Source organism: Enhydra lutris, unplaced genomic scaffold (genome assembly GCF_002288905.1).
Source record: "Enhydra lutris kenyoni isolate GAN:26980312 unplaced genomic scaffold, ASM228890v2 scaffoldscaffold83, whole genome shotgun sequence".
NCBI lineage: Eukaryota > Metazoa > Chordata > Mammalia > Carnivora > Mustelidae > Enhydra > Enhydra lutris.
Genome location: NW_019154167.1, coordinates 1251791 through 1277071, shown reverse-complemented (window position 1 = coordinate 1277071; position 25281 = coordinate 1251791). Strand labels below are relative to the sequence as shown.

The 25281-nt window shown below is 52.7% G+C and overlaps 1 protein-coding gene across 1 annotated transcript in view; it reads left to right on the top strand.

Moving 5' to 3' along the window:
* The first annotated feature begins 16266 nt into the window (after window positions 1-16266).
* LOC111161282 (FERM and PDZ domain containing 3) overlaps window positions 16267-25281 on the top strand; it is a 57026-nt gene continuing 48011 nt past the window's right edge. The window contains exons 1-4 of the mRNA XM_022524865.1: window positions 16267-16271; window positions 16860-17014; window positions 20150-20252; window positions 23123-23168. Of these exons, the coding sequence (XP_022380573.1) occupies window positions 16267-16271; window positions 16860-17014; window positions 20150-20252; window positions 23123-23168 (309 nt within the window). The remainder of the gene's footprint in view (window positions 16272-16859; window positions 17015-20149; window positions 20253-23122; window positions 23169-25281) is intronic.

The window sequence follows — 25281 nt, the reverse complement described above, 5'->3', positions numbered from 1 at the left end:
TGCTCGCCTGGCCGCAGCTGTATTATCCGCACAGGCCCTCCCCGGCTCCCCCGCGCCCCCGCCCCCCAGCCCCGCGGCCGAAGGAGGGGGAAGGACGGGAGGGGGGCTCCTCCGAGGCAGATTGCGGGCGGCCGAGAGGCAGCAGACGCCGTGTTTACCAGAGGCCTCGCTAGTTCGCCACCTCAGCCGCGGCTCTGGGGCCGAGCCAGTCGCCTCCTTCTTTAAGATTCTGGTCACAGCAGGGGCTGGGTTTCTAAGGCAGTCGTGATCTTTCTCTTCTTACAGACGCCGCAGCCGCTACGGTCGGCGCGGGGCACAGTCCGGGGCAGCGCGAGGGGCAGACGGCGACAGGGTTCCCGGGGCCGGGCAGCAGCCCAGCCCCGGCCCAGAGAGGGCGCCGACAGTAAGTACGGCGCTCCGAGCAGCCGGGGTCGGGCTCGCCTGGGAAGGGGCCGGAAAGGGTGGCACCCGGTCGCGGAGGCTGGGGGCTGCCGGGGACGGGACGGTATGGGAGTGGGGGGCCGGGGCCCGGCAGCCGAGCGCTTTGGTCTCCGCCGGCCCCTCGGAGTGACTCCCGGAGGCGCGGGCACGTCCCCCCGGTCCCGGGCGCGCGCCCCCTCGGCGCCCGCTGTCAATGGCGGGAGTTGGCGCGTCGGGAGCCAACCTCCCTCCACCCGGCCCAGAGCCCCTAAGGGAGCCCGCGGGGCCCCTTCTCCGCACCGCCCGCGAGGAGACTGGAAGACAAGATGCGCGGGGCTGAGGATGTGGACGCCCGTGGAAAAGTGGCGGTGCGAGCAGGAAGTTTTCCGCCGGAGGGGGGGAGCGAGGAGGGCGAGCAGGAGCGAGGAGAGCGGGAAGCCGGGAGGGCAGCCCCTGGCCAGGGGGGCAGGGGCGACCCCTCCAGGGGCTCCGGCTCCGCTCCCCTCGCTCCCCCCCCTACGCTGGGCTTCCCCCGCCCCAGGCTATCTTTCCCACCACCCTCCTACCTGCCCCTGAGAGAGGAGCTCCCCCCTCCTCCACTCCGTGTCAGCAGCGCCCGGGCTTCCAGGCTCCCTGTCCCCAAGACCCTGGCTTCCCCAGGGCCTCGGCCCCCTGGCCGGCCTGCCCTCCTTGGAGTGCTCTCAGCGCTCACGCAGCATCATGAGGCCGAGAAACAAGATCATCCCATGAAGTGGTGCGTTACTTGTAGAAACCTTGGCAAATCAGGACACGCAGGCACATACCTGCCACTTTCTCTTCTTGAGCTGTGTACCATACGAGGGGGGGGGGCAGCTGAGATCACAAAGGTGAGTTTATCCTAAGTCACTTAGTCCCACCCATGCTCAGAAAAGATCCCCCTTCCTTCATCAGCCACCAGTCACTCATCTTTACTGACAGTAGGGGTGATCACAGTAGGTACTGATCGCTTTTGTGCTCGTGCTCGGCATTGTGCTAACTCTTTAGGTAGCAGTAAGAATCCTGGTACGATAAGGAAGGTAGCTGGCACTCGGTCAGAGCTTTCTGTGTGCCTGCCACAGTTGAAAGTGCTGGGCATGTATTATATTTAATCTTCACAACCCAACCGCCTCCCCTTCCAGGAGATAGATCTTCCTATTATCCCATTTGACAGATGAGGAAATGGAAAAGATGGAAATTGAAAGGTGGACAAGCCCCAGGTCCCCACAGCCGGTGAGAAGCAGAGCTGGGATTTCCACCCTGTCTTACTTCAGCAGCCCCACTATTAACCGCTAGAAATGTTCTGAGAAATGGGTTTTGCCGAAGTAGGAAAATGGTTTGTCTTACCCCACAGAAAAGCTAAGTCCTTTTGTAGATCTGAGGTCAGGGCTCAAGGTCCAGAGAGATCTGAACCACCCTCATTACGTTCTGTGGGGAAAGGCAGACCAAGTGGGCTGCAACAGGAAGGCAGACCCTGTTGGTAGGTGCTTATCTAATAATCATTGCTAATAGCCATGATCTGTGGAGTGCTCACTTTGTATAATCAATCTTAACGGAGGTGGGTTGAAGGAGGTACTAGCAGGAGCCCCCTTTTACAGATGAGGGAACTGAGACTCGGGAGCTTGAGTAACTTGCCGCAGAGTTGGGATTCCAGCCCGGATCCACTACCTCCGGAGCCCAGACGGGAGCTAAGCTTTGGGGGATGTGTGCCAGAAGCAGAAATGCCCCCATCACCTCTCCTCTATCCCAGCTGGGCCCCTTGAGCTGCCCCCGACCCCCGCCAGTTGCCTGGAGTTCTGCGCTGTTCCCTCTTTTCCTGAGCCCCGGTTGGCATGAAAGAAGGGATCTTACAGGTTGCAGAAGAAAGGGTTTCCTAAAGAACATGCAGCATTCTGCATGGATCTGGGCTTTGTTGTACTACTTAATATCATGCCTGTAACATCAATAAGTTGTTCTGCTTTATAAGTTTTATTAATTAGGCAAGTATCTGGTCTGCTGGCTTGGAGTTGTTAATCCAACATTATGGCTCTATCTGAGTACCTCTGTTAGGAATTATTTTCTGAAAAGTTTTTGGAGCCTTACTTGCAATGCTGAGCAAAGCTATCTTCCCACCTCCTGGGGAGGGAGAGGGGGCTTGTTTCTTGGCCAGGATTCCAGCAGCAGGAAACACTGCCTGTACTTAACTTGCCTAGTAGAATTGCCCAGGGCCTGTTGATAAGTCATCCCTCCTTCCCCCAGGGTAGTCCCCGTGGGCTGAACAGAATGTGGCCAGGTCCCAAGGGGAGGGGCTCTTCCTGCGTCACTTGTAGTCCTGCTGTGGTTCTGCTGGTAGTTAGCTCCCCACCATGGGCCCCTGCCCATTGGATAGAGCTGGCTTCCGCAGGCCCTCTTCAGTGTGGGCATAATAGGGTATGGGAGCATTGGGACTTTGGTCTCCATTACCATGGGAGCATCTCAGTGCATCTGCGGCTGGTCTAACCTTCCCTCTTCCTTCTGTGATGTGGTGGGGGGGCCTCCCATGTGTACCTTTTGGGTAGTACATAGGGTGCATGGCTGACGACCCAAGGGCTGGGCGGTGTCCCTGGCTGTCAATGTGGCCTCTTCTGAGTGCAGCACATCATCTCACAAGGCCGCATGAAAGGAACCCGTGGGTCACATAAATCCTCTGCCCTCATTCCTGCAACCAGAAACTGAAGACTCCCTTCACTATTGCCTGAATTGGTTCTCTGATTTCTTCTTTTCATTGCAGTGGCTTAAATACCTAGAAGTTTCCCTCTTTCCTAAATCGTCCTTATTATTTGTTTGCTGTCACGTTTGACATTCCTTTCCTGGATTGTCCTTCTCTGCCTTGACCATTGGCTGGACTCCTCCTCTTTACCTTCACCATTCAGCTTAGCCTGGTGGGGTGGGTGTCTGCTGGAATTCGTGGGGGTGGTAAGCAACGGGCCCTCCTCTGGACTCTCCTCACATCCTCTGCTGCCCCTTGTGGTTCCAGGTGACACATGGTTTTATGTTGTTCACATACCTGCCCTCCCCCCCCACACCCCCCACACCCCTCACTCCAGACTGCAGCCTCCCTCAAGGGCCTATTTTCTCTTCTTGTCTCCAGTACTCAGCACCATGCCCGGGCACATAGGAGGTACTTGGTAAATTTTTGTTGAATCTATGAATAACGCATGCCTGAGTGAATGTATCTAAAAACTGGTGGGCAGAGCCTGTGCTCAAGCAAGGGACTCTGCTCTTATTCTCCTTATAAGAAGGGAGACAGGAACAGAGCTTGCCTTGTTCTGGAATAGAGTCCCACCTCTGTAGATTTTAATCACTGAAAAAAATACAAATACACTGAAATGCCAAAACCCCAAAACCTGAATGCCTGGGGAAGGGCTTTTCTGGTTAATAGAATGTTCTGGGTGACTGAAGCTCAGGCAAAGAAAAACAAAAACAAAACAAAAGCAAACAAACAGAAAAAGCAAAAAACACCCTTTTTTCCTTACCCTTCTCTCTTCTTTCTGAAATGCCTGATTCTGGTTCTCTACCTTAGTGAGTCAAGTCTGGGGTCCGTTGTTGAATCTGTGTTGCTGAGTAGGGAGCCTGCGAGCTCTCGGGAGCCCCTAGGATTCTGTCTCCCCCCAAGCCTGGTTGGAGAGTAAGGTGCCATCTCCTTACCACCACCATCCCCACTGGAGACAAGCTCACAGTCTCTTTGAAGTTTGCAAATTGACTGTCCCCACCTCCAGGAAACAGGCATCCCCCACCCAAGACTAACATCACAGGAGAAGTGCAGAGTGCTTGGGTGCTCGCTCATGCTCTCCGAGATACTAACTCTGAACCTGCTCATGCCCTTGGCTTGTATTCTTAGGCAGAGGGTCCACCAACCTCCCTCCCCCTTTTTTGATTCCATAGGCTCTTCCCTTTTCTTTAGGAAAGACCTTACCATTCCTTCCTCCTTCTCAGCGGGGAGAGGCAATCAGGCAGAATAGAAGGGTTCTGCTCCTGAAGCTGTATTTGGCACCTCAGGACACCTCCAGGCCGGGTGATGGGAACTTACCAGGCCTCCGCTCACATAACCTCTTTTATGGAGCTGTTTCTTGGCCTGATTCCTGCACTGCCCCCACCCAGGTACTCCTGCAGGGAGAGCAACAGTGCAAAGACAGAGCACAGGGGGGAAGCCGAGGGTTGCTTCCGTCTGCTCCCTCCCAGGAGGTCAGCCTGGTGCCTGCTGGGCATGGTGCCTGGGTTTCAGATACCACCTGCGGCGTGTCAGGCAAGGAGAAGGCAGACGGGCATGGAGGCAAAGCCACGGGATAGATGGGCCTTTCTTTGTCCAGATATAACTAGACTGGCCTGCCCATCTACTCACAGGCTCCCCACGGGGGCACTGGGGAGAAGACCTTCTGCCCCAGCAGAGCCTGATGAGACAGAGGGAGAGAGCGAGGGAGGAGAGGAGCAAATGTTTACTCTCCATTTCCCTGCGTTGGCTCAGCTTCCTGCTTCCTGGCTCACCTCTCCCTGCACCCCCTCCCCCACTCCCGCTGTCATCTTCACACCCCTGCCATAGTCCCCTACTCCCTTCTGTCTCCAGACCAGCATGCTCTCCGTTCCCGCCCTGCGGACTTGCCCAAAGGCAGACCCTTCTCTAGAAAGCCTTTCCCTGCCGCTTCTGGAAGTCTGTAGAGGGTGGGCAAGGGTGAAGTAAATAACCTCCCAGGTCCATGCCAACTGTGGGATTTGGCCGTTTGACCAGAGTCAGGGCCTGGAGGCATCCCAGGCTGGTGGCCCAGGCCATCAGTGCCTGACAGCCTCACGGAGAGGAGGGAGACTGCACAGCCAGCCAGCCGAGGAGGCCCCTGTTTGGCTTCAGGAGGCTTTGCTGGGAGCCCTGTACAGCCAGAACCTGCCAGGCAGCCCCCTGAAGGGCACTATTTAAGCCCTGGGTCTTTGGCTGCTGGAGGCAGCCACTTGTTAGGATGCTCCCAGCAGCTCCTGCCCACACCTGCTCCCCCTCTCGGGCCTCCAAGCCTTGTTTACAGTTCAGCCCTTGGCAGACTAGCGGCTAGGATCCAAGAGGAGAGAGAGAGAGCTGGGTGGCCAGGGACCCTCTCCTGGCCTAGCATTCTGTGCCAGAGCACTGCCACCCGGCCTGGCCTCGGAGAGACGTGCTCACTGAGGGGAATAATTCAGGTCTGCTGCTCCCTTCTCTGCCAATTCTACTTTTCTCATCATGACCATTCCCTCCCACCTTCTGGAATCCTCTCCCCTTCTGATTTTCTCCAACTGAGTTCATCCTCTTTCACAAGAAAAAAGCACAGCCTCTGGCGGCTGGGGAATCAGGCCGAGTTCGGATGGCGTCCTGGGTGTCTTCCTCAGGCTGTTTCAGAGGGGCTGCCTGGCTCACCATGGCCCCAGCCATGAGACGGGCAGGGCCGTCAGTGGTGTCAGTGGTGCGTAGTCACAGTGCCCTTCCCCAAGAAGCTTGGTCACCCCAAGTCCTGTAGCAGAAGGCTCTCATTGCCCGCCATGTGGCCCTCTCATGGCTGCGAGAGACTGAGGGCAGAGCTGGGGGTGGCCTGGGCATTTAAAGAGCAACCTGCAAAGGGCTAATGCAGACTGGAGTTGGTGGCCATGGGTTCCCTGCCGGGCTTGCCTTCCTCAATCAGGTCCTTTCTCCTTCCCCGTCTCGGAGGCCATCCTCTTGTCTCACTGCTCCATGTCTGTGTTTTTCTCTGCCTCTTGTCATGCCCCCTCCCCCCACCCCGGTTTTGCCGGGCCCCCCTTCCCACCCAGCTGTCTTCTCCTCCATTCCTTGTCCTCTCCCCACGGTCTGGCTCAATCTCTGCCTTTCCCTCCCTCGGAAGTGGAAGTCTTCAGTGTGGCATGTGGACAGTGGGGGCTGGGGTCCCCAGGGCTCTCCGGAGGGACACAACAACTCCTCTCAGCTCCTGTGAGGAGTCCATTGCTCCAGTTCCCCCTCCCCCCATCTCTGCCAGTGACAGGTGAGTGGGGACTCAAATGCGAGGACCTCCCCACTAACTCTGCCACAGCTCAGAGGCAGCCGCTTAGACCTTGTGACCCGCGGTGCCATATGGCATCAGCCTCACATCTGGCACAGGCCTCACAACTGTCACTGGGCTGGCAGCCCCAGCAGGAAGGGTTTAGGAGCGTGTCTGGGCCTATTAGACAATGTGTCTGAGGCTACAGGATGCGTAGCCCCTGAGGGGAGCAGTAGGGAGGAGGGGGGCGCTTCCCAGAGGTCCCCCACAATGTCCTCCCAGAAGCATCAAAGGGTCAGTCTTTTGTGAGGTGACTCCGGGCTCCCAGGTGTTTGTGGAAAGACAAACAGCCTTTGTCTCTCTACCTGCCCCTCGTGAGCTGCCAGAACGGGTGACAGGTGTTCTCCATTCCAGCCCACTGGGGAAAAGCAACTGTTTGGACAACCAGAAAATGAATCCAGACACCAGCAGGTTTTCCAGAAGATGCCTCTCCAAGCTCAGCTGAGGAGGAAGTTGCAGGGCCATGAAGACCTGGAGGAACAGAGGGAGGGAGGCAACCCTCAGAAAAAGAAACAGATCTTCTACCCAGAGACTGCCAGGAATGGGAAGGGCTATCCGAAGTCAGCCTGCCCACCACCCCCCAGACCTCTGGCCATTCTGAAAGGAGAGTTGTTTGCCCTTAAAAGAAACATTCCTTCCCTGAGAAGGAGTAGCTGTTAGATTTCCCACCCTCAGGCCCCCAAAAGGACTGGAGCCATGCCAGCTTCCATCTCTTCTTAGATCGTAGCCCTCCCGGAATTTTCCTTTCACTCGGATTCCTCCCTGCCTTTGTCTCTGCCCAGAGATGTTAAGGAGTTTCTCTCACTGGCCACACTCCCCATCCAGAAACCTTTCACAGGCTGAGACAGAGCAGTAGGCATTCGGTAATGCATCACGTGGACTGCCCAAAGAATCATGATCTGTACGCCTCAAAATCACTCCTACCCATGCATCCATCGACCCATTCAGAAAATATTTATTAGTCACCTCCTAGGTGCCAGGTACCATACTATCTGGTGGAGACACAATGTTAAAGAAAAGAGACCCAGTAAATAGTCTTAGGGAGTTTATAGACAAATAATCACATAAATGAATATAGATCGTGATGAGTCTCCTGAAGGAAATGAACAAGCTGTAGCAATGGGGATCACCAGGCCAGAGTTCTCAGGGAAGGCCTCTGTGAGGAGGTGACATATGAGTGGAGACCTGAAGGGTGGAAGATCAGCCATGTAGAGAATGGGGAGAGAGGTTTTCAGAGGAAAAAGGAATACCAAGCAGGAAGGCCTTGAGGTGGCAGAGAACTTGATGTGTTCAGAGACTGAAAAAAGGCCAGTGGGGCCAGACCATACCAGGCAAGAGTAAGAATAGCAGGAGACGGGGTCTGGCAAGGAGGACAGGAGGAGACCACACGGGCCTCTTGTAGGCCAGGAGAGAAGAGTCTAGATATTATTCACTTGTAGCGGGAGAGGTCTCTGGGGTTCTAAGCAGGGGAGCAACAGGATCTGATTTGGACTTGGCATTATCTCCACGGGGAGACCAGGAAGGAGGCTGCTACAGGAATCCAGGGGACAGATGATGGTCGCTTGAACAGGGTGTTAGCCGTAGAGATGGAGACAGTTGGGCAGGTTGTGAAGGAAGAGCTGCCAAGACTTACTGAGGGATTCGCTGTTGGGGGGCGGGGGGGGGGGTGGTGATGGAAAGGGAGAGACAGGACTCCAGGATGACTCTGAGGTTTCTGGCTTGAGTCATTAAAGAGATGATGGTGCCACATACTGAGATGAGGAAGGCTGAGTGAGGCCTAGGCTAGAGGAGGAAAAGAAAATCGAGAGTTCAGCTTGGGACATCTTAAGTTTGATATCCCTGTGAGTCACCAAAGCCGAGATGTTGGAAGAGATCATTGGAAATAAGAGTTTGGGAGCTCACAGAGAAGGTGGAGGTAGACTGAGAATGTGAGATTGTGTGCATATGGGTTGTACTTAAAGCCAGGGGACTGGTGAGATCACCTGGAAAGAGAGCAGAGGAGGGAAGGCCTGGGACTGAGTCAGGAAGCATGGCAATATCCAATGGTTAAGTAGCAGAAGAGAAGCCCATAAAAGAGACGAAGAAAAAAGCGAGCAGAGAGGTTGCTGGAGACTCAGGAGATCATTGCAGAAGTCAAGAGAGGAGAGCACCTTGAGGGACTGGCCAACTCTGTCCACAGCCAGGGAGAGGTTGAGTAAGATGAGAATGGAGAATTGACCTTGAAGGCCACTGGTGACCCTAACAAGGACGACTCTGGGGAGTAGTGGATGTGGAAGGCAGATTATAGGGGATCGAGGGGCAAGTGGCAGATGACAAAGTGGAGACAATAGGTGTAGCAAAGTCTTGAGCAGTTTTGCTGTGAAGGGGAGCGGGCCAAAGGGACCATGTAAGGGGACCAGAGTGGAGGGAAGCGATTTCTGTTTATTTTCTTAAGAATGGGTGATTTTCATCAGCATGCTAGCATGATTCCAGAGAGGTGGAGAACTCCATGATTTAGGGAAGAGAGTGAATGCCCAAAGGAGCAAAATCCTTGAGGAGATGAGGGGATGGGACCAGAGCATAAATGGAGAGACCTGCCATTGGTAGAAGAAAAGAAACATCCCCCATTTTCATTGGAGGGGAAAGGGAATCATGGGTTCAGAAATAGGTAAGGTGGAGTATAGACATGGTGTTGGTAAGATGAAGGGGTTGGGGTAGCTCTTATTTGATGGTTCACGTTTTCTCAGTCACATATGGGGCAAGGTCATCAGCTGAGGCTTGTCGGGGCCAGTGGGGGAGGGGGAGAGGTGTGGAAGATCGAGGAGAGAGGAGGAGCTATGACATAGTCATCTGAGAGAGTGAGAAAATGGTGGCCAGACAGCACTGAGAGCCCACACCAGGTTGGAGACAGTGAATATAAAGTGAAAGCCTTGGACCCAATTGTGTGGTTTTTCTCCAGCTGCCTTCAACTAGTTGGATGCAGGCATGGGGAAAGCATATAGTTGATTTCATCACGGAATGAGGTTTTGCAAGGCAAGAGTAGTAAAGGGAGAAGAAAGGAAGGGAGTTGAAGGTGGGTACGAGAGAAGGATCAGGTGGACCAGGAGCTCTAATTTGAACATGAAGGGAAATGAAGATAAGAAGGAGGTTGGGGGACGGTAAGAAAGTAAACAACTAGGAGAAGGGCTCCAGGAAGGCCTCTCGGAGGAGATGACATTTAATCAGAGACCTGAAGGATGACACAGTCATCTTGCCGATGCAGAGACTAGAGGAAGAGATTTCTAGGGAAAGGGAGTACCAAATGGGAAGTGAATAAGCGATCATGATGCTTCTGATTATTGCTGCAGTGGGGGTCCTGCGGAGGGAAACTGGCAGGATAAATGGGGTATTAGTGTAATCTTTTTTTTTAAGATTTGATTTGTTTATTTGACAGACAGAGATCAAGTAGGCAGAGAAGCAGGCAGAGAGAGAGGAAGGGAAGCAGGCTCCCTGCTGAGCAGAGAGCCCGACCCTGGGATCATGACCCGAGCCAAAGGCAGAGGCTTTAACCCACTGAGCCACCCCAACACCCCAGTGGGGTAGTAGTGAATGGGATGTTGGCAAGGGTGACCAGGGAGGTGGTGCACGCCCCAAGTCTAAGTGTGACGATGGAGTGAGTGACTGAGTGGAGGAAGCTGTTGTTGGAGGCCTCCCCGTCATCATGTCTATGCTCAGCTCGCCAACGATGATATCAAGAGTTGGAGTGGGCACACCCACTAGGACGGTTATCATCAAAAAACAAAAACCAGAGAACAGTACCAAGTGTTGGAACGCATGTGGAAAAACCAGAACCTGTTGGCACTGTGGCTAAGAATGTAAAATGATGCAGCTGTCGTAGAAAATGATAGAGCAATTCCTTAAAAAATTCAACCTAGAATTGCCATTCGATCCAACAACACCGCTTGTGGGTATCTATCCTGAAAGACATGAAGGCAGGGACTCAGACACTTGCACACTTAGGTTCACAGCATCTTTATTCACAAGAGTCAGAAGGTGGGAACAAGCCAAGTGTCCATTGACACATGAATAAAATGTGGCACATATATACAAATGGGATATTATTTATTTTTTTAAAGATTGTATTTATTAATTTGAGAGAGAGAGAGAGAAAACACATAAGCGAGGGGGTCACAGACTGAGGGAGAGGGACAAGCAGACTCCATACTGAGCAAAGAGTTCAACTCAGGACTAGATCCCACGACCCTGGGATCACGACCTGAGCCGAAGGCAGACATTCAACCTACTGAGCCACCCAGGTGTCCCACATATGGGATATTATTTAAACTTTCAGAGGAAGGGAATTACGACCCATGCTACAACTCAGATGACATTATGCTAGGTGAAATAAGCCAGTTACAAATGTCCTACGCATCCGCTTATATGAGAATTCTAGAATCGGCAAATTCATAGATGCAGAAAGTAAAATGGTAGTTGCTGGGGACTGGGGGAGAGGAGAGGGGAATGGGGAGTTGGCGTTTCATAGGTCCCAAGTTTCAGTCTGGCATGATGAGAAGATTCTGGAGATGGATGGTGGTGATGGTTGCCCAACAATGTGATAAAGTCCATGCCACTGAACTGTACCCTGAAAAAGTGACTAAAATGGTACCTTTCATGTTCATGTTATATTTTGTCAGAGTAAGGATCGGAGTAGAGGGGAAGATCACATGCAACCAGGAACTGAAGTCCTCAGTGAATGTGGGGGCTACCCAGGAAGCTGTAGAGAGCAGTAATGGGGGAAATGGGGTGGTAGAAGTGGGCCGCAGGCGTGGTGCTCAAAGGAGCAGGATTTCTGGCAAAAGGAAGGGGGAGTACTGGCCTGGAGGTAGCACTGGCAAGCAAGGAGGACACCTACCCCCACGTGTAGGTCCTGAAGGTGTTGAGATCTGAGTGTGGGGGGGAAAATCCAGCTTCCATTTGAGGGAACTGGTGGGCAAGTGATGTTTGTTCCTCGAGGAACAAGTGAGGCCTTCGTGGGGTAAGAAGGGTGAAGGGTCCTTTCAGAGAAGAAATTGGCAACGTGGGAGAATTCGCTGTTGACTGAGAGTTCCAGAGGGCATAATGGAAGTGTTGGAAGGGAGGGGAAGGGTATCATTAGTGTGTGAACAGACCACTGTGGGGAGAGGAGAGTGTAGGTGTCCGAGGGACAACCGGAGGTCAGGGGACATCTTTCTGGTGATGACTGAAGTTAATGGGCCCATAGTCAGACCCTATGAGCTGAAGCCCCCGCATGGGAGGGTGGACTTTGAGGCGTGTGAGAGGTCAGTTCTGAGTTTGCAGCGTGTCTCCTCCACTGGGGTGACTCAAGGGAGGCCGCTGTGGCAGAGAGTGCAGGGGTGTGTCCCATTTCACTTGTGGAGGAGGGGTCTGCTGAATCCTTCCACCTGGTCTCCTCGATGTCACCCGCTGGGCATCTGCTCAGGCCACAGGCTCTTGGCAGAAATGGTGTAGGAAAATGAGTTGCTTAATCTCTCCTCCCAAAGCTCAGTTTCCTCATCTGTAAAATGTGTCGTTGTGGGACCAGAGTGAAGCCATATGTGGACAGAGTTGTTTTCTGCACTTTCCTGTCTTTGTTCATCCTCCTCGCCTTAGTCCTGGATGTCTCGGGTCCTCAGGCTTTCCTTCTGCTGACCAAACTCTCCAGTGGAGCTAACTCAAGCCCACTCTGTCCAGCCATTCCTGTCCTTTTCCCTCATGCAACCTCACTTGTCCTATTTCATATCCACGTAGAGCCCTCCCTATTCCCTGGTTCAGCCAGTGAATCCTTCGTTGGCATGATTTTATGTGTCCTTTTTCCAGGAAAGCATTCTTCTTTTAACCGGGGCCTCCGATGCCATAACCCAGTGAAATAAAAACCCCTCTGTCCTCCCACCGGACTGTGACCTTCCCATTGTCTGAGAATTGCGTTCTTTTTAGATCCTTGCTTCTCCGGGTGTGGTCTGTGGACCAGCAGCATGGGCACCACCCTGGAATTTGCTAGAATCTCAGTCAGTTCTCCATCAGCATCATGGTAGCAATACCCCTAGGTGATTTATATGCGCATGTAAGTGAGTGAGGAGTAGCTAGCCAAAGCAAGGCCCCCTTAAAAGAAGAAGGGTTTGTGCCTGAGCTCCTTACAAGAAGACACTCAGGGCAGCGACTTCAGAACCCCAAGGACCGGGCTCCCATCCCTGACACCAGGAATAGACGGCCTCTCCTGGCGGCCCAGCTGCCATGCTGGATCTCTGGAGCTTCTGGAAGAACCCGGCTCCTGTGATTGGAATCAGAGGGCTAATTGGTCCCACAAGGCTCCAAATCCTGCCAGTTGCGAGGGGAGTGACAAGACTCCCTAAGGAGCCAACCAAATGTAAAGAAAAAGGAGCCAATGGCCAGGAGAGATGGAGAGCCGAAAGCTGATGCCTGGGAATCTAGCTGTTACATTTCTATCTTCCTGCCCAGAAGTGCCCGGGAGAGAGCATTAGCTCCGAACCAGTCCATCTTCTCAGTTCGCCTGCCCCTTAGCCATGTCCTGCCTAACAACAGTTGTCGGTAGGCGCTGCAGCTCGTGGTCTGTCTTTGGACGGCAAGGAGGGATTTGTTTAGCCCACAGAGGAATTAGTGTTAGTGTCCACAGAGAGCCAGGCCACCTGACGGCTGGATCAGGGACGGAGCTGCCTGGGGAGCAAGGGGACTGAGTCCACTGTGGGGCTGCCCCTTGCAGGCAAGGAGTTGATGGGGGACGGGCCTGGGCTGCAGGAAGCGGGTGAAGTTTATCTTCAGCTTCCTCTCCCTGCCCCTCCAGCCACCCAGATCAAGGCTACGGCTAATGTCGCCGCCTCCACAACTATGGGATGCGTATAACCTTCCAAAGTGCTTCTGTAGCCATGATCTCATTTCATTCTCCCAACAACGCTGAGTGAACAGGATCAGAGACAGGTTAATTAGGACGTGGGCCGGCCTTCCAGACTCAGCCAGGACGTGGAGTGTTGTTGGCCGTGGGGCCAGGCCAGCCCTGCAGTGAGGACTGAACAGCCAGAGAGAGGGTCCAGGCCCCTGTGTGACTGTAAGCAGTATGGCGGGGTGGGGGTGGGGGGACGCCAGGATGGAGGGCCCCACCAGAGAGAGACTTGGCTCCAGCTGGGTTGCTATTGTGCTTAGCCTCCGTGGGTCCCTACTTCGTCACCTAGCTTGGAGGCCGGGATGAAGGAGGAGCAGTCACCAAGCCTCTCTGGCAGGATAGTTAGACTGTGAAGAGATAATGGATGTGAAAGCACCTTTTCTCAGATGAGGTAATGGGTGTAAAAATGAAAAGAAGCACTTGGCTATGAAGTGTCACTGACTAGAGGGGGCAAGCCTGGAGCGGGGCGAAGGGACACCTTTCGGGGGCCTTGGGTAGGCAGGGGTCAGAACAAAGGCATTGCACGTGTCTGGAAACATAGAGCAGGTCCCGGAAACGAAGCTGGGGTGGGGGTGGTGGGTAGGGGAGGGAGGACCACAAGCTTCAGCTGCTCCATGATTTTGTTCCCGATTGCCCTGTTGGAAGAGATCAGAAACCAAACATCTTTCAAAGTGAAATTGCCTCCCCCTCCCACCCGCCCCAGGAGGGAAGCCATGTGACCTGTGGACAGCTGAGCTCCTGTCATCCATCACCGCTTGCTTTCATTGTCACTCCCAAGTCTCCAGGCACTTAGCAAAAATTTCAGAGAGACTGCACTACTGTCCCTGAAAGATGCAGACCCCAGGAGGGAAGGGCCGACTTCCATTTGCGCTGTAAAACCGCCTTCTGTCTGGTAATGGAGGTGTTTCTTCCCTGACCCGAGATAACTTGGGAGGGCTCAGGCAGTGGAAGGCAAGGGCTGCTTGCTGACTGGGGGGGGCGGGGGGGGATCTAGTTGGGGACAGTTAGTCCAGCTCGGTTAGGGACAGCCCAGGGGCGAATGTGCTTCAGGCTCACCTGGGAGTGAGACATGTCTGCGGCTCTAGGAGAGGTAGCTGGGATCCCTGGGCGAAGATGGGGTGCCCATGTCTAACAAAACTTAGACCTTAATTATGGACCTTCGCTACTGTTCTTAGTTACCACTCTGATTCTTCTGTTCGGTGTACACCTCTCTTTCTTCCCCCACACTAGATTGGAAGCTCTTTGAGGGCAGAGACCTGTAGCTTATGTGTCCCTCGAAGCTCTGAGTAGGCACTCAATAAATACTTGTTGATGAAGGATCGTGAGTCAAAACAGGAAAGCAAAACACCTGTGTCACAAAAGCCTCTTAGTGCACTGGTTCTTCTGGCTCCAGGAGCGGTTCTTTGCATCATTATTGGCGGGGCCTTCGGCCCTGCCAAGGGTCAAGTGTGCCCGGCTTCAGAAAAAGGAAAAGGCAGCAACACTGAGCCTGCGGCAGCCAGGGGGCCCTGAGCTCAGGACAGCGTACTGAGTGAGTTCTGGAACCCATGCCTGGGAGTTCCTTGCCAGTGTCCCTGCTCTCCGCACACATCCTCCAGCCTGCCCTGGCTGGGGCCCATGTCAGAAAGGAGCTGGTGTCACCCTAAGAAGAGGCTCCTTCGGGTGCCAATGAGATGAGGGCCCGGAAGGCGAGGGGCTCATTTCGGAAGCAGCCCCCTGGTGAGGCAAGATAGCAGCTGCAGGAAAGATGCTCTCTGTCTCTCTTCGAGGCCAAGCTCCTGCCTGCCACCTGGCTCAGACGCGAGAGAGGTGCCAGCCTGGGGCCACCGTCATCAGGGCCCTGTCCTGGGAGGGTGCCTATCTTAGGACAGCAGCCAGCCACGGTCCAGCTTCTGAGTGACTTTCTATTGAAAGTGACCATTTGTCCTACCAGCGCAGGAGGGCGGGAGCCAGTTTCGGAATTTGCCTTCAGGGGCCCTGACCACATCCTGGCCAGCCCCTTCTGCCTCCCTAAGGGACGATAGAAACCCCCCAAGCTGGCTTGGTTGGGTGCAGCCAGAGTTAATGTGACTGGCATTCAGGCAGCTGTGGTCTGCCTTCCTCCTTGAGGTCTTCTGTGAAAGAGACAAGCCCCAGACTATGTATTTCCCTTTTGTACAATTACTCTAAATCTCCCACCACCACCGTCCCCCCTGCTACCGATAAAGAGTCCTAAAGTCTAATTATCGAATTTGTGTCCTGATAAACAACCTAATCGCTTGAAACCATTTGCAACTGAGGAATCCGGTATCCTGAGCTCTCCGGCAATCATTCTCCCCGTGTCAGAACCTCCCACCTCTTTTACGAACCTTATACTAGTTTGATTAATCACCTCCCGCCCCTCTGTATCTTGTTTCAACGGGCCCTGCCTGGAACATTGGTTTTCAGGAATACACACACTGAGGCTGGGGAACTCAGCCCCGTTTGTGAGACCAGAACTCGCCTGGGGCTTGAGTGGTGCCACATCCTGGAGCTAAGACTCTGCGAGCCTCTTGGCTCTGGTGCCCTCTCACCTGCACCTGCCCCGGCCTGCCCATTGGCCATTCATTGCCCTCTTTACCTCCTTCCCTGCCTCTGGCACCTGGTGCCCTCCCAAGCTCCACGATCCCTGTGCCCTTAGCCTGGTCCTTGCTGTAGAATCATTCTAAAGTCCTCGTGTTAATTTTTCTGAGCTTCAACGACTCCATCTGTGGGCATCAAGAGAGCTGTGTGAAGTCTCTTCCAGGCACCAGGGCGGTGATTCCCCGCAGCCCATTGGGGTTCACATCTGCTGGCAGCCACGAGACACAGCTCCCCTGCTTGCCCATAGGAGCCACTTTCCTGTTGTCCCATTACCTGAAGTAAGTCGGCATGACGTATGACTGAGTGCGTATGGTAATGGTCCTCCGCATCAGCACATTGGTTTATGTACGCCAACTAAATAGTTTGCTTTTATATAGAACCTAAGGGATATCAGAGTTTAAAATTGCCCAAGGACTTCATGAAGGGCTATTCTGAAGTGACTTCGCCTTCCTTCCCCCACTTACTTGCCCGCCTCGTGGTCCCTTCCTCGAGGTTCTGGTTTCCCTTAGGGAGCCACTAGCCAATTCAGCGGGTGTTGCCAGTCAACCTTTGGAATAACATACCTGCACTTAGGCTCCTTCTAGAGTCCCAGTATCTTGGAGGAAAGGGCTGACTCTAATGTCAAGTTCCGTGGCAACAGATTTTTTTTTTTCTTTTGGCTCTGGCCCCGTAGACAGTGGCTTTTCCTTGCCAGATTCCTCTTTCTCCAAACTGAACTGTGAGGCCGTCATTGCCTCTGCTGATTCTAGAGGACACTGGAAGCCAATCGTGTGAGCCCCCATGTGCCATGGCCAGCACCCTCCTCCGTGTCCCCTCCCAGCCACTTAGGAGGCTTAGTTGCCTTTGCATCTTGTTTTGCTCCCATCTCCCCCTTCCCTCAGTCATGTGATGCAGGAAGAGAGCACAAATGCTATGGAATGGGAGCAGCTGCCAACAGAGACGCTCCGACAAGTGACCATTCACCGAGACCCTATATATGACTTTGGCTTCGTGGCTGGCAGTGAGCGGCCCGAGGTGGTGCGATCTGTGAGGCCAGGTAGGTGTTCCTTAGAGTGTCCCCCTGGCCCCAGCTCCTTTTCCCCCAGCACCCACCCATCTTCCCAAAGAGCAGGGCTCCCCCCATTCACTGTGGTGATCCCAAAGAATTCACAGACAGCAGGTAAAGTCTCGCTGGCTAAGGACCGTGTGAGGGAGCTGGGCTTTAAGAATGATGGACACAAACCCCTGAGTCTTCCTGGGGCCTAGACAGAGGCTGCCGTTGATGGTTTAGTAGAGTCTTGGTAGAACCTTCATAGTAGAACCTTCATAAAAGAGCCAGGCTGCATTGGATGAGAAATGTCTATTCAATTCCATTCAACAAGTATCTATAGATTGCCCACTCTTAGCGAGGCAAGATGATAGGGAAGGATAAGACACAGTTCCTGTCCCCAAGCACTTAACCACCAGGCTGTGGAGACTGGTACACACTCAAAAGAAAGGTCAGCCATCGAGGGCTGGATTCAGGATATGGACCAGAAGTGGGAGAGGAGGGGGAGGGGAATGAATCTCCAAATGCCACAGTGGCTGTAACAACAGCTGCCATTGATTAAGCGCCTACTGTGTGCTTTCCTTGTCTTGTTCATTCCTCCCAGCCAATCCTGCAAGGTGAGTAGTCCCCCTTCCCTGTTTAACCAGATGAGGAAACCGAGGCATAGAGGAAGAGAAATGACTGGTTCAGGGGCACTCAGGTAGGAGGCAGCGGAGCCGGGATTTGGACCTGGCTGGGTCTGTCTGATGCCGATGTGGGAGAAGCGGGGCTTGACTGGGACCAGGTGGGAAGGAACAAGTGGAAGCCCGCACCTGAACTGTGGAATCCCGCTGTCATGAATAAAAGGGGCAATGGCCTAAGTGCCCTTGCGTTCCACATCCGCTAGGCGTTGACAGAAAAGACAGACAGAAAGGAGCTTTATTCCTGACTTGCTGGGCCCGAGGCTTTAGATGTTTACAACAGTTTCTCACTCAGTCAAGAGGAGCAGCCAGAGTACAAACTGGTCTAGCAGAAATTTGATGAATTTTGCAATCCTCAAAGGAAAAAGAAAAAAAAAAGGGTTTTGTAAGCTCCCTTTTCAACTAGAGGGCATAAAGGAAAAAACAATCCAGTACAGGAGTTCATGGCTAACCCCAGGCTCCCGAGTCAGTCGTGCAGTCTGCTGGAAGGTTTTTGAGTCCCTGATCGGAAATCAAATCTGTCCTGGGTAAGAGGAATCGGGAAAAACTTAGTAGCAGGCCACCAGGAGCCCCCGCTTTTGACCTCAAAGGAGACGGGATTTACAGGGCCAAAGGAAGCCCCTAGACAAGGGGGGGGATCGGCTTCAAGCCATGTGAAATTGAAGAGGCGGAGTTGGAGGGGTGGGGACAAAGGAGAGCCACAGGTAAGAGCCATGGAAAATCATGGGCTTGGCAGGCATAGCCCTATAAAGACATAGGCTGCTCCAGATTGCTGCTTCTGGCCAGGTGGCCCTCAAGTGCAGAGGATTTTTTGGTTCTGTATTTAAGATGGTAAGATGAAAGACAAGCAGCATCCCATAGAGGACCAGTCATGGTGGGGCCAGCCTCCGGGAAAGTGGCAGTAGACTGACACCTACCAGTGCCAGCAAGAGTTGAGTTTCATGAGGTTGGCTTCCATCAAAAGGAAGGGAGGGAGTGGGGAAGGGGTACGGTGGCCGCGCTACAAAAAATATTGGCATGTTGGCAGGAGGAAATAGAAGAAATGCAATGAGTTGAAGGAATTGCCCCCGCTGGAGGATTGTAACTACCGTCTAGCAAGTTCGTACTGACATCAACCACCTGAAGTGCTATGCGCTCATCATCTCATGTATCCACCCCGCGTTCTTATAAGGTAGAGAGGTACTGTTATTTTCCCATTTTCCAAATGAGGAGAGACTCACAGAGATGAAAGGTCTTGTCTAAGTTCACACAACCAGTGAGTCGCAGATTTGGAATTCAAGTTCGAGTCTGGCTAGCTGACAAGAGCAGGGCTTCTGCTGACCACTACCCCCCCCCCCGCCCTGTTCCCTGCTCCCGAAGTCCCTGTGCTATCAGGAGACTTGACCCCGGGGCGGGGGGCGGTGGCCGGGGCCAGTGCAGGTGGAGTGGTAAGTCTCCCTGGCCGAGTTGCGTCGGCTGCCTCAGCTCACAGACCCCACGCTCCAAGAGCCACCGGGTCATGCTCAGCTGACAGATTGTTTTGTATGTTCTTGCTTCTGGCATTTGCACAGCGCACTTCTTTGTAGAGAGAGGAACAGTTGGGATCTAGCCCTTGGAAACAGGCGCACACAAGAGCCGAGGCTGGTTCAAGAGTGGGCCCTTTCAGTCCACATTTCTTTGGGGGCTTGAGTTAGGCTGGGCCTGACTTATCATTCTCCCTGAATCTCTGAAAAGCTTTTCTCCAAGGTCTTGGCTAAACACCAGATTCAGCACACCCTGTGGTACCCCTTGACCCCCATCCTTTACCCCAACCAAGAAGGTATGGCCCTCAGACAGGTCTGCTTTCTTAACCTCAGCAGTGGAGATGGGAAGTGCAGAAAGCCAATTTCCAACTACCCGTAATTTGGGGTCTGTGCTTGTTCCCCTCACTTACTGAAGAGTGGTGTCTCTCAGAGATGAGAGAAGATAAACCCTCTGGGTCTTTTAGTCCATCCCCCCGTCTTCAGGCAAGTGACTGCCTAAATCATTCCCGACCAGCAAGTAGAAATGTTGTTCAGGTAAGAAGATTCCTTGTGGCTCCTGCCTTCACTTCTACCTCCTTCAGTGATCTGCAAGTCATTCCTTGGGCCTGAGCAGATCCCACCTGGTGAAAGGGAAACCTATGTCCCTCTTTAGAACCCAACCAGGAAAGCACGTATTCACCTGCTCTGGGGGCCAGGCCTAGGCTTGGGACCTTTTGCTCCCACACCACTGGCAGCCACAGGAGGTCCGAGCTATGCTCTTTCTTCCGTCTTCTGCCTTCTGTCTAGCACAGGCAGCCGTGGCACGAACACCGCTACCACCAGGCCGTGAGGCCTACACTCTTTCCCGCAGGCTCCGGTACCGGCTTCAGCTCCCTCAGGCGCTGATGGCTCCTGCCCAGGCCTGTGCTCTCCCAGCAGTGGTCCCAAGTCCTCACACCTCTCTCCTCTCCTCTCCTCTGCAGGAGGCCCCTCTGAGGACAAGCTCCTGGCGGGTGACCAGATTGTGGCTATTAATGAGGAGGACGTGAGTGAAGCCCCCAGGGAAAGGTTCATAGAGCTTATCTGGTAACAGGGGCCTCTTGGGCCTTGGCAGGAGCTGAGCACGGACCCCTCACCCAGCCCACCAGTGACATGGGGCTTCCACCGTCCTCCCTGGCCCTGAGAGGGAAGCCCTTGAGGCAGAGCAGCCCTAGCCAGGGATCTTGGCTACCCAGGGCTCCAGAGGCCAGCCCTGCTGGGACCCCAGGGTCCCTCGCGCTCTCTGGCTTAGCTTTCTCCAGTGATGTGGACAGAGAACAGCCTTATGCAGGAACTCACCTCACCTTCCTCCCCTTTACTGTGTCCCTCACTGAAACCCCTTGGTTTTTGACTTTCAGTGCAGGGGGACAGACCCAGTGAGCGATGAGAATCAAACAAGCCATTAAAAGAACACTCTGGAAAAAAAATTTTAAAGGGAGAAAGAACACTCTGAGATAAGCGAAGTGTGAGCTAGTTATTTTTTTCTCACCTATCCATATTCCCCAGCACCAAAAACAAACAAACAAACAACAACAACAACAACAAACCTGAGGAGAAGAAAATCTGAATCCTTGGCTAATGGGTTGAGGAAGGGAAGCTGCTATTGTGGATTCTGCTCAATGTGTGGGACTTCTTAGCGCCCTCTCCAGATGGGGTCAAGTGAGAGAGAGAAAGGAGTGTCAGAGGCGGGTGACTTTTCCCCTCCTCACCCCTACACATACCACACACACACACACACACACACACACACACACACCCCTCCTTGCATAGATGTGTTGATAAGGAATAAGAGATAGAGGTAAAGGCTCTAAGTTCCGTGGGTTACCTTCAGCTTTGGTGACCTTGGCTGTGTCCCCCCAAATGGAACTATGTGCGTCTCTCTCTCTCTCTCTGCCTTGTGTGGTCTGTCCCATCTCTGCCTCCATCTCCTTCAGGCCCTCTTGTTTTAGAATGTTCTTCATCTCATTTTGTCTTTCTTTTTCTCCCGAATTCCACCTGTCCCCAGAGACGCTCCCTCCCCTTCAAAGGCAGATTTAGCACACTGTGGATAGAACAGCCCCCTCTCACTTTCTCTGGAAGCATTTGGAATGCTCCCTCCCGAAGTCCAGGGCCAGTCTTCCTTGACTTGCTCCCCTCTCCAGCTCACATCTTGAAACATGTCTGGTCCCTAATGATGTTTGGTTTGTCTCTCCTCCAAGTTCAGTAGTCCATTGCTTCTCCCTGCACCCAACTCCACCCTTCACCCTCCACCACCACACCGAAATGGGGTAAGTCCTTTCAACCCCATTGAGGACATGTTGGGGTTCTTCCAGCCTGATCATCTGGAAGTCTTTGCTCTGCTTCTAGTGAATATCTTTGCACCCTAGAATAGGTAGCCCAGTTTCGTGAGGGACTCCGGAGCTCCTTCAGGATTAAGACAGAGCTCACTCATTTGATAACCTCAGGGGCTAGCCAATTTTTATTATTTCATTCATTCAATGAATATTTGTTATCAAGTATCTACTGTGCACCAGGCACTCTTCTAGGCACTGAATACACAGCAGTGAATAAGAGAGAAACCCCATTGGAGTGTACATTCTCTTGGAAAGAAACACGCCTTAATGATAAACATGATAAATGTGTAATTGTACAGCAAACCGGAAGTGGATGAAGGCTATCGAAGGATAGAAAATGGATTGGAATAAACAGGGTCCTGGAGTGCTGGGCACAGGGGTACCAATGCAACTTTAAATAGCCTGGCCAGAGTTAGCCTCATTGAGAAGGTGGCAACTAAAGCAAGACTGAAAGGAGGGAGGGTGTTAGAGAGGGAAGTGTCAGTGCAAAGGCCCTGAGGCAGGAGTGTGGCATGTTTGGGGAGCAGGGGAGAAGCCAGGATGTGAAGTGGAGTGAAGAGGGGAAGACCTGTAGCCACTATAAGGACTTTGGCTTTGTTCTATGTGAAATGGGGAAATATGGCAGAGGCTGGGGCAGACAGGTCACATAATCTGACTTACGCTATGCCCTGCCCTGTTCAAGAGACAGATTTTCCTGTGGGGCTTCCCAGGAACACAGCTCCTTCCTTCTCCCAGGAACTCCCCATCCCTGGACTTGGCCTCACTGAATGTGGAAAATGTTCCAAGTCCTTGAGCAGAAGGCCTTGGCGTTCCTTGAATATCTAGAAGCAAGTGATCTTGACTCTGCTTCTTGAATACCCTTGTTCCCAGAAACACATGAAAAAGTCCAGTGAGGAGAGGGGAAGCTCTTTCCAGGCAAACTCTTTCCATTTCTCTCAGTTATTTTAAAGGATTGTGTATTCCCGGGGGAGAATTTTCATACCTCGTGGCCTGTGTGATCATTGGCATAAGTCTTGTCGGAGGAGTTTCAGATTCCTCATCCCTTTGAATATTTGCTGTCTGGAGATCCTTGGTTCCATCTGTTGCTCCCTGGCTCTCGTTTTTTGGTCCTTCAATTAAAACAAATCTGCTGAGTATGAGTCATGATAACCAAATGACCTCCTTTGGGTTTTTCCTTTGAATTTCTCCTCTTGCTTAAATACCAAATTGCCAATTCAGTTCTATAATTCAGGCCTTCAATTTCCCTCGAGAATTTTCTATTCTACAGAAAAAAATGCTCCTAAGGCTGGGGGAGTTCTACAGAGTTCTACAGAGAGGGAACTAGAATGGGAAGACCTGAAAAATGACAGCCCCAGAGATTATGATAATGCCTTCTTTAGATGCCCACATGAACCTCTATGGATGGTTTCCGTTGACTGCCACAAAAAATGGGAGGCGAGGCAGCCGGACAGATATTCAGAGTGCCCACTGGCCTAATCCGTATCCCTGAATGCAACCCAGGGGAGAATTCTGGTGTTGCTTCTCGTGCAAGATAAATACCTAGTGCGTGATACACAACTGTCCTGTTCCTTCTTCTCTCTGTAGGAGCGCTAAAGAATTCATCGTTCTTACAGTTCAGCACACTCATCAGGTGAGTGAGCTGCTGTGCCAGCCACCCCTCATCCCTACGGAGGTGACAGAATCCCATATTGGAAAGTGACCGTGATGGGAGGGCGGGTGGACAGCAAGACTAGAATCCACATGTTGGGAGCCAAGGCATGAGGAGTGAAGGCAAGTTGTACCTTCTGAACATCTGACTCTGCTTTCTACCCTCAAGGCTTGGGGATTTTGAAAAGCTCTCCAATGCTGTGTTCTGCCCTGTGCATTTTGCTTTACGCTTTACCCCCACAGAGGCCGCATGCTCACTGCCCCGGGTCCCAGACAGATTTTCTACTTTTTTTTTTTTTTTGCTATGCCCCCTCAAAATGTACCTGCCCAGGGTCCAACTCCCATAAAGTCCTTGCAGATGGTGGGTGCTAGCTAGTCTCATTCATTCATTCATTCATAGCAGTATTTCCTAGATGCCATGCAATGTATGAGGCCCAGCACCACAAGGGGGGAATTTAGTATGACGTTGGTGGGAAAGTACAGTTGGACAGACGGGTTCATCTTTGTCTTGATGTAGTTACTAACTGGCTGTTACAGTAATCTCAAATGCACAGACCCAGGTGCAGAACTTTAATGTGCAAAACTCAGAGCCCTCCTTCCACCTCCAGCCTAGTTGTCCCTTCTCAGTGTCCCCAAGACTGCCCTGCCCTCCAGCACTAATGTCCCACCCCCATGGCCACAGGAGAGGTCCCACCTTTTGGGGTTAGGGGGCATGAAATCAGGAGAGCCTTCACAGAGGAGGCTGCACCTGAGCCATACCTCCAGAGATGGGGCAGGATTTCCCAGGCAGAGACAGAGGGAAAGATTTTCCAGAGAGTTGGCCTTTCCGTGCAAAGCCAGGGACAGTGTGCAGGTGCAGGGCTCGTCAGTCAGGGATGGGTTCAAATCAAGCTCTGGCACTAACTGCCTTTCCCCATGGCCCCAAGCCATCCTCAGTGTGAAACACACACACACACACACACACACACATATACACACATTTATACAGGCACATTCTCTCTCCCTCCCCTCCCACTCTCCCTCTCCCTCTCATACTTGCTCTCTGGCAAATAGGCTTTTCTCAGTAGCAATCCTCCTGTAGCTCTGGGCAGGCAAGTTCCACCTTAGCAGGTGTAACAAATAGACCCCTCCCTCCCTCCCTGCCTTTCTGCACAGCAAGTTGCCTAGTGGACAGTGGACTGTCATTCCTCACTCCCCAGGCTCCTGTCATGAAATGGCTACCAGTTCTCCCCCCACCAAAAAAAAGAAAAGAAAAGAAAACATGCTTGTTGTGTTTTACCTCTCATTGTGGGTTACTGTGTTACTCAGTTCTCCTCAAATGTCATCTCTTAGAAGCCTTCCTTGACTACCTTTTTTAAGACAGCATCGACCTATCCCCATCTCCTGATACTGTGTCATTTCTTTCCTCAAAGCAAAAATATTTTATCTGTAGGCTTTTCACTGGGAGATCATTATAGACTCACAGGAAGTTGCTAAAGTCATGCAAAGCTAGTACACACAGCCGTGTGTACCCTTTACACTGTTTCTCCCAAGGGTTACAGCTCCCAGAACTAAACTTCCATCTCGAAACCAGGACATTGACACTGATGCAATGTGTGTAGAGGGTTCAGTGTCGGTCTGTCACGTGTGGTGTGGGTTCACCACGGGGCCACCAGCATAGTCAAGTCACTGGACAGTCCTACCACTACAAGACCCCTCACCTTGCCCTTTTAAAGCCACACACACCCCCCGACTTCAGTCCCCATCAACCACTAGTATGTTCCCCATTTCTGTAATGTCATCATTTCCAAAATATTATATACACCAAATAATACAGCACATAATCCCTTGGGATTGGCTTTTTTTCACTCAGCACGGCACCCTTGAGAGTCATCCAAGTTTTGGCCAGTATCAGCATTCTGTCCCTTGTTAATTGCTGAGTAGTGTCCCATAGTGCAGATGGACCACAGGCTGTTTAGTGACTCACCCAAACCTTATTAGAATGTCAGCTCCACGAGGACAGGGCTGTGTATCGTTCGCTGCCACAGAGTAAGCATTTGATGAGTATGTGTCGAAGGAATAAAGGAGACCCAGCTCCCAGCCATCACGGCAACCCA